This window comes from Triturus cristatus, chromosome 12 (assembly GCF_964204655.1).
Source record: "Triturus cristatus chromosome 12, aTriCri1.1, whole genome shotgun sequence".
Taxonomy (NCBI): Eukaryota; Metazoa; Chordata; class Amphibia; order Caudata; family Salamandridae; genus Triturus; species Triturus cristatus.
In genome coordinates, this window is record NC_140595.1 from 73816233 (window position 1) to 73832490 (window position 16258).

General features: G+C 48.5%; 1 protein-coding gene across 2 annotated transcripts in view; it reads left to right on the forward strand.

The window, feature by feature from the left end:
- Positions 1-16258, forward strand: part of LOC146772572 (scaffold attachment factor B2-like) — a 52513-nt gene that overhangs the window by 16554 nt on the left and 19701 nt on the right. For both annotated transcript variants that reach the window (XM_085638581.1, XM_085638582.1), the window contains exons 11-14: positions 4992-5101; positions 13460-13545; positions 15092-15228; positions 15627-15926. In XM_085638581.1, coding sequence (XP_085494707.1) covers positions 4992-5101; positions 13460-13545; positions 15092-15228; positions 15627-15926 — 633 coding nt within the window. The remainder of the gene's footprint in view (positions 1-4991; positions 5102-13459; positions 13546-15091; positions 15229-15626; positions 15927-16258) is intronic.

Consider the following 16258-nt stretch of genomic DNA (forward strand, 5'->3'; position numbering starts at 1 on the left):
CTCCTCGACACCGCCCAGGGGGAGGACTTTGACTCGCACACTATTTCCCTCCGACTCGCCACCACCCGCGACTCCTTCTCCACCGCTGAAACCTGCACTTCCAGACCAGCCCTAGAACCACATTTTGCGGCACCCTTGCCTACAGACCCCCCGGACCTCGCGCTCTGCTCTCAATCGCTGACCTCATCGCCCCCCACGCCATAGCCTCCATGGACTACATACTCATGGAGACCTGAACTTCCACCTCGACAACCCCAGTGACCCTCAACTCTGCCACCCTTCTGGACATCCTTGACAACATCTGACTTAAACAGCTAGTCACCACACCTACCCACAAAGCAGGATACACCCATGACCCCATCTTTGCAGGAGGTAACAACAGCCACTTCAGCCACACCACGTAACCCCCATGGACGGACCACCACTGCATACACTTCTGCCTGGAAAAACCGAGATCGCCCAAACCTGCACCTCTCCCTCCACGAAGGGACTGGATCAAAGTCACCGAGAAGCAGCTTAACTTTACCCTCGAGACACCCACCCCCACCACCTCGATCAACGCCAACCTCTCAGCCAAGGAACTCCACAAATGGATCTCCAACTGCGCAGACGAGCTCGCACCCCTACATAGCCCTGACAGACAGCGCCCCAGGAAGGCCACATGGTTTACCGCCGATCTCCAAGAATCCAGACACACCTGCAGACGCCTCTAAGAACTGGAGAAACAGCAAAATGCCTGACTTTCACACCACCTACAAGAGCGCCATGACGGAACACCACCAACGTATCAGTTCCATCATCCAAAAACAAGATCCTCGCCAACTCCAGCAACTCGAAGGAACTTTTCAGCATCATCCAGGAATTCACCAACCCCCCCCCCCCCGCAAAACCGCGGATATCACCCCTTCCCTGGAACTCTGCAACAAGCTCGGATCCTACTTCCATCTGAAAATCAAGGGCCTCTACGGCAAGTTTAATGACAAGACGCATGACCCCGAAACCACATCCTCCTCCAGCAACGCCAGCCAGCCCACCATCTCCTTCTGGACCCCAGTCACCACCGAAGACACCACCTCAACCATGAAAGGCATCCACTCTGGAGCCCCCACTGACCCATGCCCGCCGCACATCTTCCCCCTTCAAGACCGGCATATAGCCCGACTAGAAACTAGCGGAAGTCTGACCACTGCTCAAGAAGCCCTCAGCAGATCCCACAGACCTCAAGAACTACCGACCCATCTCCCTCCTCCCATTCGCGACCAAAGTCATTGAAGACAGTCAATGCCCAGCTCACAAGATCCATCGATCAAATTCAATTCTAGACCCATCCCTATCCGGATTCTGCAGCAACCACAGCACCAAGACCGCTCTACTCGCTGCCACAGGCGACATCCACATGCTCCTCGACCAAGGAGACACCACGACCCTGATCCTACTCTACCTCTCTGCAGCGTTTGAGACACTCCCAGCGCACACCCACCGCCAGACTCTGCGATGCCGGAATACAGGACCCAAAGAATCAGACTACCACCCTTCCTCGCCGAACAGCACGGACTCTGCATAGTCCCCTCTGCATGGGACAACACCTGGTGGCCCACCGCCCTCTGCAGCCTTCCCTCCCCCGCGGACCACACCCGTATTCACAGCATCGTACTAGACTCCTCCCTCTCCATGACCCGACAGGTCAACGCCGTCGCCTCCTCCAGGTGTTTTACAACCTCATCCTACGAAAGACCTTCAAATGGATCACCACTAAATCAAGGAAGACCTTCACCCACGCACTCCTAACCAGCAGACTGGACTACGGAAACTGATCAACAAGTCCCTGCTCTGCAAACTCCAGACCACGCAGCCAGACTCTTCCCCGGCATCCCTCGACACGAGCCCATCACCCAACACCAGCAGATCCTCCACCGGCTCCCCATAGAAAAGAGAATCACCTTCAAGATACTCACGTCTACAAATGCCTGCACAACACCAGACTGAAATACCTCAAGAGCATCTCCTTCCACGCACCCAAGCGAAACGTCCGATCTTCCGACCTTGCCCTCATCCCGCGGATCCGCAGAGCCAGAACAGGGGGGGGAAAGCTTTCTCCTACATCGCGGCCAAGACCTGGAACAAACTCCCGATCAACATCAGACGCGCCCTGTTTGAAAACGAGGCAGCATCTGTGAGGCCTGCACAAATAACATGACTACATTTGTCCTTCACTGGAAACCAAACACCCAATTGTAGCGCCTGACTCTCAGGGGGTAGTGTTGCAGAGCAGACTGAGGCTTACTCAAGGGAGGTGGTGTGGGCTAGTAATCGCCATTTGCAGGTGCGCCAAAAATAACATTCAATTGATTGTCCAGTCTGTACTTTGCTTTATACAAGTCGGAGTACATTTATTAAACACACACTCTACTCAATACTATGCCCCAAGTTACAAATATACGTAAGCGGTTGGAATTACTTTGTGACCTTGCATAACATCTCCACCCCTCCTGCAGGGGGGGTGGGGTCTAGTACCACCACTCCCATGTATGCACATCAACTTTCCCCCAATGCAGTTAGTTGAACATAACCTGGAGCGAGGGCCCTGCGCACTGGCACCATCCCCGTGGCGACCCACCCCATTACCTCAACAAGCATTAAAAAGGGGTAAACCTGCCTTGGTGACACATGACCCTGACTGAGCATCTCCTACTGACCATAAAGTATGCACCTCTATTATATCTTAAGGGCTAGCAGTCTGGGGTCTTCACCTAAGCGCAGCTGCAAGAATCCATGTTTACGCACACTTTAGAATGACCGTACTCATTGAATGCATTGCAATTACAGCCCCTAAAGGCATCACAGATGAAATCACAGGGTTACGCATATACAGCCAGACACCCTAGTAGGACTGTCTGGCAACATAACCCCACTTGGCTTATGACATCTCCTTACACATGTGACTTACAGTCCCTTCAAAAGAAGTACTCCTGGCAACTACACTTCTCCTGCAGTGCACCTCTTCACTTTAAAAGGAATCACAGGTAAAAGCATGGAATTACGTAAATACAGTCACTCCTAGCAGGAAGGTCCAGCAACATAACTCCATTTAGCCTAACATCACCTTACACAGGTACTTCACTTCACACATGTGATTTTCAGTCCACCTAAAAAGAAATAACCACTAGTAAATGCATTTCGGTGCAATTACACCACTTCAGGGGGTGCACTTCTTCACACATCCCCCAACTCAGCCTTTCACTTCATGATGCACTTCTCCACACACCCTCAGCTGTAGAACAAAAGTTCCAGCCTAGAATGTGTTTAAATGCTAGCTGAGCCCTTTAGGTCCCCATGACACTGAGGGTGGGACTTTTCTTCGTGCTGGGGGGGGGGGGGGAGAGAGAGTCTGCGCTTCTCCAGCAGCTCCCCCAGCACCTTTTCACAAGTGAGGGTGACACCCCTCCTCTGGGGGCCACAAAGCACCAAAACAGCAGATTTCCAAATGCCTGGCGAGGCATTATGGGGTGCGTCATGCTCCTCTTTACCAGCCACTGGGAACACACTCCTCCTCCCTCAGGGTCTGAGTAGATTCAGCAGGGTTCTTTCTTCACTGGCTCCCTGCGCCAGCCTTTCGCCTTGCTCTCCTAGTTTGCCTCTCTTCTTCCTGCGCAGAGGCCACTGCTCCTGCGCACCGGTCCTGGGCTCTTCTGGTACTGTTGGGGTCCTGGGGGCAGTCAGGGGCTCTCCTTGCAACTGTCCATTGCGCCAGGCTCCAGCACCTTCAGCCTCAGCAGACCACACCCCAGAGAGAGCTTCTCTTCCTGTGCAAGCACTTTTTAAAAGTTGCGTAGGGGGCTGGAAAAGTTATCAATCCATCCAGCTAAGGTCAGCCCTCAGCCTGGGTCTGGTCATGGCTGGCTCAGAGAAATGACAGTTCTGGATGACCCAAAAGCAGTACAAATGACTGGACTCTGCAGAATACTTATTTTCACATTCGCTACATTGGACTTAGTGCGTGTCTGGAATCTGTAGGCCTAATGGAAGTTAATCTAGCCATGGGCCCCACATCCCCATAGGGGAATATGAATTGAAAACTCACTGACTTCCCTGGCATGTTTCTTTCCAGTGTATAAAGCCTATTCCATGTCACTACCCAATACTGCATAAGTCCTGCCACACCATTCACTTTGTAGCTGCTCCTGGGCTGTGCACGCTAGGAATATCCCCTGCGCAGCCTGTACACGTGTGCACACGCATGTACACGTGTCTGCATGTAACCAGCCCGGTGTCCTACTCCAGCTGCTGCGCAGTTGCCTGGTCAAGCCAGGGGGAACACCAGTAAAATCCTCATGCAGTCTCTTACATCCTGAGTTCACTGTGGGTGAGTCCCAACTTATGAGGCTCCCCCACAGTAAAAGCTCAATTAGGTGCTCAAAAAGCGAAAAATCCGGGCGGCCCATAGTGTCAGAACCAACTTCTAACACGCCCCCTCCCTGAACATCTTCAGGAAGACACTCGAGACCTGGCTCTTCAACTGAATGGAGCTGCTTAAACCCCGCACCTTGAGACCCTCGCGGGTGAGTAGTGCGCTTACAAATTCCCCTGATTGATTTTCGCCATTTAAACATTAAGTTTTTTTATTAGGTCCTCCTTTTTTGTTCTTTCCTAAGTATATTTTTATTGACGATCCCACATGCACACACTGTTTCCTTGGGCCTTCTGTTGGTTTCAGCTAAAAGAAGGCTCATGTACTTTGTCTGAAGTCTTTGGTTTAAATATTGCTCAATCTATATGCATGCGAAAGTGGCACTACACACCCCACACGGCAAATACAGCCCTTCATCTGGGTATTTTTCCCCGAGGGTGCTGTTGCAGAGCATATTTTTAACTTGTCTACTTTTGGGTGCATGTCTTTTAGTAGGTAAACCAGATGAACTTGCCACTGATCGTTTTGCCTCAGTCCATATCCGCACTATTTTATTTTAATGCCTAATGTGGCTCATTTAAAGGTCCTCAAGCGGTAAGAAGGATGACAAAAAAGATGATTCGAAGAAGTCTGACGACAAAAAGGACAAAGATGAACAAAAATCATCCGATCATTCTAGAACTAGTAAATCAGGTAAGCTATGTGAATGCTTTAATTCTCCAAGCAGTGGTTAAGCTGAAATAAGTTCACTGTAGAAGACTAGCTACCTTCTATAGGTTCAGTGTCAGATGAATTTGTCCACCCTCCATGGTGGAGCAGTAGTGTATTAGATTTCGAAGTCTGTTTTTTAACATGGGTAACTCAGATCACATACACAGTGGAGCAACATTCTGGAGTATGGTAGCCTGGCTTTTTATTTTAGCCATGTGTGTAGGGCCTGGGACCTGCACCCCACCATGTGATGTACACTACCTATCTTGCAATCCTGGAGGGGCACACTAATCGTAACTTCTTAGCAGCCAGTCAACTAGATTCCCTAGCCTGGGTATATCTCATTACATGGTGGTAGCTATGTACGGTGTGTGGTAACATCTGTGTGAGCAAGGCATGGGTTTGAGGATGAGGACAGTTTCCCCTAGACAGTGGATTATTGCCACATTCATGTTGCTTGAGGGTCAGGGCTTGTTGATTAAAGTAAAGAGGCGGCTGCTCCATTTTCAAATTCCAGTAGGGCCTTGTTAGCAGAGGACAGATGAATACTTCCTAAACACCACCATTTGGTAGAGGTCTGGACGGGAGTGCAGTTTCTGTTAAAGAAGGACCTATCTAGGCACCGACTACCCTTTTACGCATTAAAGTTGCTTCCTGTTGCAGAGAACTAGCACTTTGTGCTCATTATTAAGATATCTGTCCATTATAACCTACAGCGGCCAATCGTGCACTAAAGATGTTCGTGCAGAGCCTGAAACGGTCTCGTGAAAGAGAACCAACCACACCAGTTCGTAAGCCTCCGTGAATACACATCTGCCTGGAAATGGTGTATAAACCTGGCATCCAAACCACCCCACTTTATCACAGTTCCACCACCTCCCTGTCCAAGGTATTGAGTCCTGCACAGGGCACTCTGCAGCATGATCGGGGCTGGCAGGACAGTACCTGCGCTGTCTGATGAAGCCTCAAATCTTACTTGTGCGCTGAGAAGGGGAAGAGTGTTCCTCGCCCTGCAAGAATAGGTTGTCCAGTGGGAGTTCTAAGTTTGAGTCGCGTGCTTCACTTTGGAGGAGTCTAACATTAACACCTTTGAGCTGTTTTTTTGTTTTTTGTTTTTTTTTTAATCTGTTTTCAGGGCCTGTTTAAAGACCTTAAGAAATGTAATCAATTTGCAGTTCAGTTGTGGGTCAGATGGATTTAGCCCCAAAATTATTGCTGCTCTGCAGGTCCTGATGCCTCTGGCATTCGACGCGCAGGAAGCGGTTTGTACTTGCTCCACTTATAACAGCTAATACATGGATGATGCTGCGATTTTAAACAGCAATTTTCCTTCAAAGAACATTTTTAAAGATTGCAGAAATTTCAAGCGAAAAATTAACAGCGAGACAAGTGGTATCGTTTTTGGATTTAATATTGACAGGGAAGGAAGTTTGCTTCCCAACCATAACAAGTTGGAACGTAGCAACGGGTATAGGTATTGATAAACTGGTTGAGCAGGATAGTACAAAGGAGCAAGAACATCTACAAAAACTGCAATAGAACAGAACACTTTCAGACTGAGGGGCAGTCTGTCTGGTGCGTCAGTCCTTTAATGCAGGTCCAAGTGGACTATCCCTTTTCCACCTCTGCAACCAAAAAAGCCAACACTAAAGTAGGCAAAATAACTTTTTATGGATGGTGGGTAGGGGGTGCAGGCTGGCGAGGGGTTGGGGTAAGTGGGCAGGGTGGGTGTAGTAAAGTATGGTGGTGAGGCACGTATCAGGATGGTCATATTAAATACATGTGAACCATTTAAGCGAAGTCGCTTAGCAGTGTCTAGCAGAACTACATGTTCGCGACATATGAGCTGCAGATTATACACTGTGCATAGATAGCCATCTGGTGTTGGGCCCGGATGTTTGCAGTTTGTTTTTCCTCTTGGAAAGTCTTTGGAAGTCACGAGTTCGGTGACTCCTCATCTGGTTCGTATTGCGCATGGGCTTCGGCTCCATCCTCAGATTGTTTTTTTCCGCCATCGGGCTCGATGTAATACTTCGCGCTCCGGTTCCGAACTTCTCAGTTCACCGATCGACGCAAAAATCCTTGTTCATCGAGCTTCTTCAGATGATAATAATCCTCTTACTCATCTTCTCTTTGGCACTTCTTCGATTCCGGGCGGCGGCCTTCGGGCCTATTCCGGCTCCCGTCTCGGCTGATGGAAAGAACTCCCTTCAAGAAGTGCCCTCGATGTGGGTCCAAGTTGCCCCACACCGATCTTCATGAGGTGTGCAACCTCTGCCTCTCCCCAGAACACAAGGCCCGAGACTGTCCCGCCTGCAAGTCTTTTCACTCAAAGACCATTCGAGATTGACGGGCTAGACTCAACATGGCACACTCCTCGACCTCCGCTCCAGTCGACATCTTCGGGGACGATGTCGAAGCTCTGGGACAGCAGGACATCGAACGGGAGGACGACTACCTCGTCTGCGCTTCCGAGGCCGACGACTCAGATGTGGAGGACATCACCCCGGCGCAGCGAGTCGTGAGTACAATACACCCTCCCACGCCGATACCGAAAAAGGCTTCGGTCACACCTTCGCCTCCGGGCCTAGGCAAGACCAAGGACACTGCTTCTCACACACCCCACCTTTGGGCCCGGTAAAGAAGCCTATTAAGCCTTCCGGCAGCTCGGGCTCGAGCCAGCCGACCACCGGTGCCGAGAAACACCCTTCGGCACCGAAGAAAAAATCGTCCTCCACACCGAACCCGGCACCAAAATCTTCGGTGTCGAAACCTGCTCCTCCGGCGCCAACCAAACATCACAAGGCCCTCTGCACCGACACTCCCGTGCCGAGACCTTCTTCGGCACCGACCAAAAAATCGGAGGTATCTAAAGAAGCGCGGCTTCGATAAGCCTAAATGGCCTCCCCTCCTTCTCCACCCCCCCACCCCCCCCCCCCCCACCTCATCGTTCCCCCACCTTGTCTCCTGAACAGTACAAGACTAGGGCTAATGAATTGATTCAAGAGGGTAAAACAATAACTAATACCTCGTTACGCTGTGCCCTAGATGCAGCAGATACAGCCTCCAGGGCCATAAACACCAGTGTCCTTCTCCGTCGCCATGCCTGGCTCAGAGTTTCAGGGTTTAAACCGGAGGTACAAGCCTCTATTCGCTCTCCCTCTATCACTCTCCCTCTCTCTGTCTCCCCCTCTATCTATTTCTCTCTCTCTCTCCCCCTCTGTCTCCCTTTCTCTCGGTCTCCCTCACTCTGTCTCCCTCCCTCTGTCTCAGTACCTCCCTCTCTGTCTCCCTCCCTCTTGTCTGTCTGTCTCCCTCCCTCTTGTCTCCTTCCCTCTGTCTCCCTCCCTCCCTCTGTCTCCCTCCCTCTCTCTCTGTCTCCCTCCTTCTCTTCTCTCTGTCTCCCTCCCTGCCTGTCTCCCTCCCCGAAGGACCACACAGTGTTCGCGTGTGTGCAGTTCTCCCTGTAGAGTGCACGTGTGCAGACTTCCAGCCTACAGGCTATAGATATGCAATCTTCCCTCCTGCGCTCTATGCATGTAGAGCCCTTCCCTTTGCAGGCTATATGTGAGCCGTTAAATGGCGTTCAATCCTCTGTGCAGCGAACACATGCATCCCTTTCCTGCAGTGTTTAGTGTTCACGTTTCCAGGTGGGAATTCCCTGAGTCTTCCAGTTCACCCCGGTATGGAGTCTGGGCAATACTTTTGTGGTAGATCCTTGTTTGATATAAAATCGCCTCGCATTTCACAGGGCAGCAAATAAGGAAAGGAGGAAAGAGAAGGCACTACCCGTTTCCTGGAGTCTTGGTTTTCACTGAGGAGCGAGACCGAAAGAGAGGGAAGACTCGGAGGCTTAGAGGCCGTCACCGGGGCATGCGCTCAGTTTAATTTATTGGGGCTTGGGGAGGCTGTGCGCAGGAGCCAAATGTACATAACGATTAAAAAAAACATACCTGTGCAGGCGCTGCTGCGAAGGTTCTCCGGGGCTGGAAGGACGTTGTGACACCAGGGGCACAGGAAGCTCACCAAAAGGTTCCTAAAAGTCAGCTGTAACTAGTGCTAGTTACAGCTGACTTTTAAAGGGCCTGAGCTTCCTGTGACGTCAGAGGCAGGCAGGCCAATCGGAGGAAAGCAGAGACGATGGACGCAGGAGGAAACGTTGTGATTACGTATTAAACGCGTATTCACAACGTTTGCTCCTGCGGCCATCTTCCCTGCTTACTCTAGAGAAGTGCACTGTACTCTCTCGATCAAGGTCCGCGGGCCGCCAATGAAGGCCTGGCGGGCGGCCCGCGGGCCGTACTATGAGGAACACTGCTCTATATTAAACCACCCATTCGACCAAGATCCTCGATTTGGCTCCAAAGTAGACGAAGCCCTCAAAAAAAAGATAACACGGCAAAATCCATGGGAGCCCTGCAGTCACATACTCCCAGGCGCTCCTTTCGCCGCTCTTCCTTTCGGGGCACGGGCAGAGGCTACTCCTCGGATAGTGCATCCACGTCCTACAAATCCCCTCCTCAATCTACCTTCACAAAGGATTATCAAAGAGGCGGATACAGAGGCAATAATAATAAGGGCAGAGGCAAGACAAATATCGCCCGCTCTGCCACACCACCTGCCCAATGACTTTCCCCTGCTCCCTCCAGACCATTCCAATCCGGTCGGGGGCAGACTACAACATTTCTTTCACGTCTGGGAGACAATCACCTCAGACAGATGGGTGACACAAATTATTCAGTCAGGGTATTGCCTAGAATTCACATCTACCCCCCCAAACATTCCACCCAGACACCGCCCTATGTCTCGAACATACTGCGCTACTAACACGAGGTGATCTCCCTCCTGCAAAAAGGAGCAATAGAGCCGGTCCCCATAAATCAACAAAATGTAGGGGTCTACTCCCTGTACTTTCTGATTCCAAAGACGGACGAGACTCTACGACCTATCCTAGGTCTCAGACCTCTAAACACCTACATACATTCAGACCATTTTCACATGGTAACCCTTCAACGGGTTCTTCCACTCCTCTCCCAGAACGATTTTCTCACCACTCTGGATTTGAAAGACATATACTTTCACATCCCAGTACACCAGTCTCACAGAAAGTACCTCAGATTTGTGGTGGACGGACAACACTACCAGTTCAAGGTGCTCCCGTTCGGGGTAACAGCACCAAGGGTTTTCACCAAGTGCCTGGCAGTAGTGGCTGCACACCTCCGAAGACAGCACGTCCTACCAACAATGTGTGCAACATACCGCCGCTACGGTCCAACTACTTCACCAGCTAGGTTTCACTGTGAACCATCAAAAATCCCACCTGGTACCATCACACACAAAACAATATCTCGGAGCCACCATAGACACCGCAAAAGCCATAGCCTATCCCAATCCTGCCAGGATTGCAAAAATACAGGCTCAGCGTCAAAAATTCCTATGTCAACACTCTCTCCCAGCAAGTGTTTATGCAGCTCATAGGGATGATGGCCTTTTGCATCTTTATAGTGCCCCATGCAAGACTCCAAATGCGTCCACTCCAAGAGTGCTAGGCGCGCCAGTGGAACCAGGCCCAGGGACAACTGACAGATCTGGTGTTGGTAGACGGTCGCACCAATCGCTCTCTGCAGTGGTGGAACACCACAAACCTTTCCAGAGGTCGACCTTTCCTGGACCTGGTCCCACAAATAATCCTAACAGCAGATGATTCGCTCTCGGGCTGGGGAGCCCCTCTGTTACAGCACAAGGCACATGGACGCCGCACCAGAAGTTGCTCCACATCAACCATCTGGAGTTACTGGCGATCTTCCTCTCCCTAAAATCCTTCCAGACGCGGATTTCAGGCAAGGCAGTCCTCATTCGCACAGATAACATGACTGCCATGTACTACATTCAAAAACAGGGGGGCACACACTCTCCACAGCTCTCTGTTAGCACAGAGCATATGGAGATGGGCAATTCCACAAGATTTTTCTCCTAGCCCAACACGTCCCAGGAGTCCAAAACACCGTGGCAGATCTGCTCAGCAGACAGACACAGCAGATCCACGAGTGGGAACTTCACCCACAAGTTCTTCACCCGTTCTTTCAGAAGTGGGGGCATCCACACACAGACCTATTCGCCACCCACAAAAACAAAAAATGCCCAAGCTTCGCCGCCAGATATCCACACCCATTGTCCAAAGGCAATGTGATATGGATGAACTGGTCAAACAAATTTGCATACGCTTTTCCACCTCTCCCACATTAGTGGTGCGAAAGCTACAACAGCATTCTCTAACTCTGATCCTAGTAGCTCCAACATGGGCCAGACAACTGTGGTACACCACACTGCTGGAACTCTCAGTAGTACCACACCAAAAGCTACACCTCTCACCATGCCTCCTAACCCAGAACCATGGAGAGATCAGGCACCCGGACCCAGCTCAGTTCAACCTTGCGATCTGGCTCCTGAGGTCCTAGAATTCGGATACCTTAACCGTCCCCCTGATTGCATGAACATTATCTGGGAAGCTAGACGCCCTACTACAAGAGCGTGCTATGCTGTAAAGTGGAAAAGATTTTTTGTTTACTGCCACACACTCCTTTAAATGTATCCATACAGCACATTATGTTATTTACTCCATTTACAAAGGTGTAACCTAGCATATACTTCCATTCGGTTACACCTCGCTGCAATTGCTGCTTATTTACAGAACAGGCAGCACCTCTCACTTTTCAAAGTGCCTGCCATCAAAGCCTTTATGGAAGGCCTCAAAAGAGTAATTCCACCCAGAGTACCACCCTCACCTGTCTGGAACTTGAACATAGTCCTAACACGGTTAATGGGACCCCCTTTCGAACCATTACATAAATGCGAGCTGCAATTTCTCACATGGAAAACAGATTTTCTGGTGGCCTTCACTTCCCTCAGAAGGGTTAGTGAAATACAGGTTCTCGCTATACAGGAACCAGATGCATCAGAACAAGGTTGTACTCCGCACCAACCCCAAATTTCTACCCAAAGTCATTTCTCTGTTCCATCTAAACCAGTCGGTAGAATTACCAGTCTTTTTCTCGCAACCCCAAACAGTTGCAGAAAGGGCTTTACACACACAGGATGTTAAAAGGGCTTTACTTTACTACATCCAAAGGACACAACCTTTCAGGAAAACCAAACATCAATTTGTCTCCTTCTCCCCACCACACAAAGGCAACCCTATTTCTAAATCGGGGATAGCTAGGTGGATTGTGAAATGCATACAGATTTGCTACCACAAAGCAAAACAAACGCTATCTGTTCCCCCCCCCCCCCCCTAAAGCCCACTCTACAAGGAAGATAGGGGCTTCTATGGCTTTCCTAGGGAACATACCACTAGATGACATCTGCAAAGCAGCGACATGGTCATCACCGCACACCTTCACAAAACATTACTGTGTAGCTGTGCAAATCAAGCAACAAGCTAGTGTGGGCCAAGCTGTACTAAAAACACTGTTTCAAACAACTGCAACGGATACCGGTGGTCGCCACTAGGGTTGGATACTGCTATATAATCTATGCACAGTGTATAATCTGCAGCTCATATGCCTCGAACGGAATATGCTACTTACCAGTATGCATCTGTTCTTGGCATGTAGAGCTGCAGATCTATACACGCCCACCCGGCTACCTGTATCCTTTCCAGTCTTATCTTATTTAGATACAATACACATGGGTTTCTTTACGGTTACCACTACGCTCCATCTTTCCCTGCTGGCGTGACTTCCAAAGACTTTCCAAGAGGAGAAACAAACTGCAAACATCCGGGCCAAACACCAGATGGCGATCTATGCACAGTGTATAGATCTGCAGCTCTACATGCCAAGAACAGATGCATACTGGTAAGTAGCATATTCCTTACTTGCTACCAAATATGGACTTTCACTATGGCCAACTTGGAGAGACGGTGATCACATGCAGATTGTGTAAAGCGGACATAGAGATTGATGACTCCATATTATCAACAGATGTAAGGAACTCAAAACAAAAGGCGAACATTTTGAAGACCATCCTTCCACTGAAACAATGCATGCAATTTTTAATGGGTACATACTCCTAAATAAGTAGCTGCTTTTTTTTTTTAAATACAAGTATCAAGCCTTCTGAGATTAGCCACTTGTAATGTCAATACATTTCACTTACTATCAGATTGTATCAATGCCTTTTGACTTGCATGAGTTTAAAGAACCGTACAACGCCCAGCTTACTATATTTTAAGTTGTACAATTAAAAATGTACTTTATTTGCAATACTTTTTTTATTGCATGACATCTAAATATATAAGTAAATTTGCCATGTTAACTGAGTGTTCTTCAATTCATTTAGGAAGCCGAGGAGCAAGGACCGTGGTTATGGATAAATCCAAAGGAGAGCCTGTCATTAGTTTAAAAACATCTGCTTCTAAAGAGAGGGTAAGTACCATTCAGTTGCTTGGAATTGGTTTTCAAACTGCATCAGAATAAGATGGGATATCAGTAGCCAAGTGTTGAGGAGAGGCTTTGAATAAGAGCACTTTCTGATCCACTAGCTAGTACTGATTTATAATTCGGGCTCCCGGTTTTATGGTATCAAATCTGTATTTATCCATATGTATTATGGGTTTTGTGAATAAAGTAAACTAGTATATTTCCACATTTATTTAACCAATAAATATGCATTCATGCCTTCCAGGTTTCAATGATATGAACACCCGCAGAAGATAAATCAATGCATTTATATGAAAATATGCACATTTAAGCATCAGCCTTGTGTATATCTACTGCTGTTTAAGCCGCTTTACTCAAATGTCATTCTTTTTTAACCCCCTTACCAATCAATCCACAGTCATTGGCCTGACAGTCAAGGCAAAGTATATTTAGAATCACTCAAAAAGCACCCAATTTCCGTTTTTGGACATACAGCCCAGAAAATAAATGGTTTTCTGTCTATTTGTGTAAAAATCAGTAAACGGAAAAGAGGAAGCCTTATTTATAATCCAATTATTTAATGGTGATGGCTTTATAACTGATCAGTTTTGTTGGTAAATTACTTCCATTATTATAGCAGTGATCTAAATCATTTGTCTTGTGACAAAGAATGGATGTATTAGGTTAAACAGTTGCCAATCATTTTAAAAATTATACTCTTCGGTCAACCAATCACGGCCATCTTTAAATACAGTTTGCAGCGGGGGAGACTTCCCTGGCACACTAGTCAAGGAAAACCCCTTCTGTGGCTGTTAGCACACCCCCCCCCCCCCGTCTCCAAAGGGGCGGGGGGGGGGGGGCATTTCAAGACCATTCTAAATTGTTCCCATAGAAATCACTGACTTCGCTCTACATGTAATGCAAAAAGAGTTGGCCTCTGGCTGCTGTCAAACATCCCTTATTAACTTAGTGTGGGGTTGGCTCGAGCGGGCATAATAGAGATGCTTTGAAGGAAAATGTAACTTAATAAAAAACAGTAGCACAACTGTTCAAACTCATGCAGGAACTTTGTAGCACAGTTCACCTGTGCAAACCACAAATCTGATCCACTTCCTTGTACTTAGACCAGAGTCCATCTTTGAACGTGTTTCTTGTATCGATCTGTAATGCTCAGGCTCCCTTCATTTACCTCCCTCAGAAAGAAATCCTATCCTGGAAGTGGGGCATAATGTTCCCAAAACCATGCCCAAGACCCTGCATAGGCCTGACCTGAGGATACCTTTCTGCCTAATAGGGAGTCCATGCAGAAAGTAATGAGTCGACTGCCACCCATGCTTTGTATGCTCGCTCAGTTAAGACAGATTTGTAATAAAATGGTCAGCCTTGGAATAAACCAGATCGGACAGGATGCTTTTTCGGCTTTGCCCGTTTCACTTACTTGGGTAAACTGGGGGTTATTACTGTGGACTTTTTTAGGGGACTTTTGAATAATCCATTCACACACAGGACCCTTCGTTTTATGGTGTGGCTTTTGTTCTTCTGACATCTACAGACTACAAAGAGCCAAGAGCGAAAGACTGACAGCAAAGAGAAGAAAAATATTTTGTCGTTTGATAAAATCAAAGAGCAGCGTGAACGTGAACGCCAGAGACAGAGGGAACGTGATATTCGAGAAATGGAAAGGAGACGGTAAGTTGGGATGCTGATTGTCGCACAAACTTTCATTGTTTAAATTCAGCATCAATTTTAAGTTTGTCGCAACCAACACATTGTTCAGAATGTGTATTTGTACATGAATACTGCCTACCAAGGGCATTTGTCATCGTTTACTACTGGCTATCATTGTGAAGTAGTATTAATAGTACGTAATTACTGGAGTTCAAATGAATGGGCCGCCTTGGCGGGGTCCTATTTACACTTAGCAAGACGAATTATATTAATTTCGCCTGCTAGGGCTCACCAGTGTGAAGAAGTGGGTCTAGAGATGGCACACAGTTAAGTGCTAGCTTTATGTTTTTGAGTTTTTTTTTTCTAAAGCGCTTGCATGGAATTGGTCTTACCTGACACTTTTTGGTGTTTTCCAATAGAGACCGTGAGCGGCGAGACCGAGAACGCATGCGGATGCTCCGCGAGAGGGACGAGCGGGAAGAGCGCGAGAGGCTTCACCGGGAGCGAGAGAGGCTGGATTTCGAGCGGACCCGGCTCGAGAGAGAGCGCATGGAGCGAGAGCGCCTTGAGATGGAGAGGAAGCGCGTCGAGCAGGAACGGAGGCGGGAGCAGCTCCGCATCCAGCGAGAGAGAGACGAACTGCGCCGGCAGGAGGAGCAGCTGCGCTACGAGCAGGAGCGCCGCTCCGCCACCAGGAGGCCCTATGACCTCGATGGGAGGTACGTCTGGGGCACTGAACCCTTCAGATCGACATGGGTGTCTGCACCGACTGCCTTCCTTGAAAGAATGAAAGGGAATTTGGTGCATTTCAAAACTAGTAGTGCTTTCCTGGTCACTTTTTTGTAAATGACCTGCTGGCTATGATTTGATTTTAAGGTTTCCCATCTGTTAAGAATTCCTTTGTGGATCAACTGATACGATTAACATTTCGAATTACCATTGCCTTTCAGTTTTTGCTTCATGAACTTGTGACTGAGTAGGCCTTTATCCCTTTTTATATTTTGTCAGTAATTTTAGCCTAAGGAGCACCCTTTTTTTTTTTTTTTACACG